Source organism: Trypanosoma cruzi, genomic scaffold (assembly GCF_000209065.1).
Source record: "Trypanosoma cruzi strain CL Brener 1047053516649 genomic scaffold, whole genome shotgun sequence".
NCBI classification, from domain to species: Eukaryota; Euglenozoa; class Kinetoplastea; order Trypanosomatida; family Trypanosomatidae; genus Trypanosoma; species Trypanosoma cruzi.
In genome coordinates, this window is record NW_001849427.1 from 51503 (window position 1) to 53357 (window position 1855).

The following is a 1855-nucleotide window of genomic DNA, read 5'->3' on the forward strand; positions in this document are numbered from 1 at the left end:
CTCTCTGTATTTATTGTTGCGCTCTTCTTGTCGTCGGCTCCCTTCCCCCGAGTCATGCGTCAACAAACTGACGTCGCCTGCCACCCGACAGCCGACTCGTTCCGACCCCAACTATACATCAAAAGGAATTTGCAAAAGTGACGACGTCCGCATCCGTCCAGTGAAAACAAATCGTCGCGGGAGTTTGTAAAAACACACCGGAAACGACGACAGACAATATTACAACAAAGAAGAGCAAAAAAAATTTTTTTAAAGCCAAAGAGATTACAGAACGCTCTTAGCTACGTTGCCTCCTCCATTCCACCTCCACATACAAATAAACACACGCACAGAGAGAAACACATGGACAGAAAAATAATTAAAGGCACGCAAAACCTTTCAGCGTACGTATAAATGCATCACTATACGTGGGTGTAAACATACAGATAATATATATATATATATATATATACAACAAAGCAAAGAAACATACAAATACAAGCACAATACAATATATACATGCATGTATATAGGAGAAGGTTGAAAGGCAACGGTAAGAGAGCCACACTCTTCGGGGAAAGGGCAATATATATATATATATAATTGAAGCATTAGCATGTGCATCCATATCACACTACTAGCAAATAAAGCAAAAGGAAAAAAAAAAAAAAAAAAAAAAAAACAAAAATATATATTTCAAAACATACAAAAAAGAAAAAAAAAAAGACAGCCGGTTTTGGTGATGGAAGAGGTGGAAAAAGAGTCCATGCCAGCAACCCGGACGACTGTTCCTTCCACTCTCCCTTTTCCCATGCACACACACTCTCTCTCTATCACCCCTAAAACCCTCCCCGCATTCACCACCCTTTTGCTCATCTTACCCCAACCATTTATATACACAAAAAAGGCACTAAAAAAAAAAAACCCAAAATAAACACAAACAACAACAAAAAAAAAGAACAGGAGGAAAAAACACATGGACACACAGTTAAAAAACACGGTCCGTCAATTCTCCGCCGTTCCATCGTCACGGCCATGTAAACACAATCCACTTCCCTAATGCACACTAAAAAGCACACTGTACACTATAGAGAAGCATAACCCTCAAAACTAACTTATGGATACATCCGCAAAGATATATATATATATATATATATATCAAGAGAGCCTATTTGCGTTCCGCCACCCCACAAATGTCCCCCTTAATCTTCCCCTCCATTCCGTCTATCTTTCTCAGCCTTGATTACGATGATGAGGCATTCGTGTCATTTTTGTCCAATTTTACCGTTTCTGTCGCTGTCGTTGTGATCTCAGGTGCCACAAGGCTTGCCGTCGTAGCTGTCGCACCGTATGGCAGGCGGCTAAGCGGGATTTCGCAAAAAGAGCATCCCAATTTAAGCATGCGTATCACAATCGTCGCAACGTTCCTTGCGTCGTCAATGCCACTGTGTAGCCGTCCTTCAAAGGGGCAGTTAAGCGCATCAAGCATCGCCTTTATTTTGCCTTGCTGGCACTGAAAGAAGTGTGCAAAGAAACGTTTCACATCAATCCATTGATAAAACATACTGGGAAAGCGAATCCCTTGCCGCGATACGCTGTGAATGTACATAAATTCCTTCAGGTCAGTGGGACCATCCGTGGCCAGCATGGTGCGAGATCCGGGAGGGACTGTCTGTGCATGCCATCGTTCAAATCGCCGAATAACATCCTCCAGCGGCAGGGCGTTATCGATATCTTCTTGTCGAATGCCCGTCAATTGGCGGCAGAACTCACTCAGTTTGGGGTTAACCTTGGGCTTGACAAAGTGGTGAAACTCGGCAACAGCCCGTTGCAGCCTCACGTCAACCATAACCACAGGAAACTCAATGATTTCGGA

General features: G+C 43.0%; 1 protein-coding gene across 1 annotated transcript, besides 6 other annotated features; it reads right to left on the reverse strand.

Annotated features, from left to right (window-relative positions):
• Positions 1-1855: a sequence feature (heterozygous, Esmeraldo-like haplotype).
• Positions 429-451: a microsatellite.
• Positions 564-584: a sequence feature (AT_rich).
• Positions 631-667: a microsatellite.
• Positions 880-952: a sequence feature (A-rich).
• Positions 1115-1138: a microsatellite.
• On the reverse strand, positions 1223-1855 carry Tc00.1047053510147.9 (hypothetical protein, conserved; the record flags this gene model as incomplete). Its single annotated transcript, XM_797440.1, has 1 exon — positions 1223-1855. A coding segment is annotated over one exon (633 nt), but the record flags the coding sequence as incomplete, so codon positions are not given.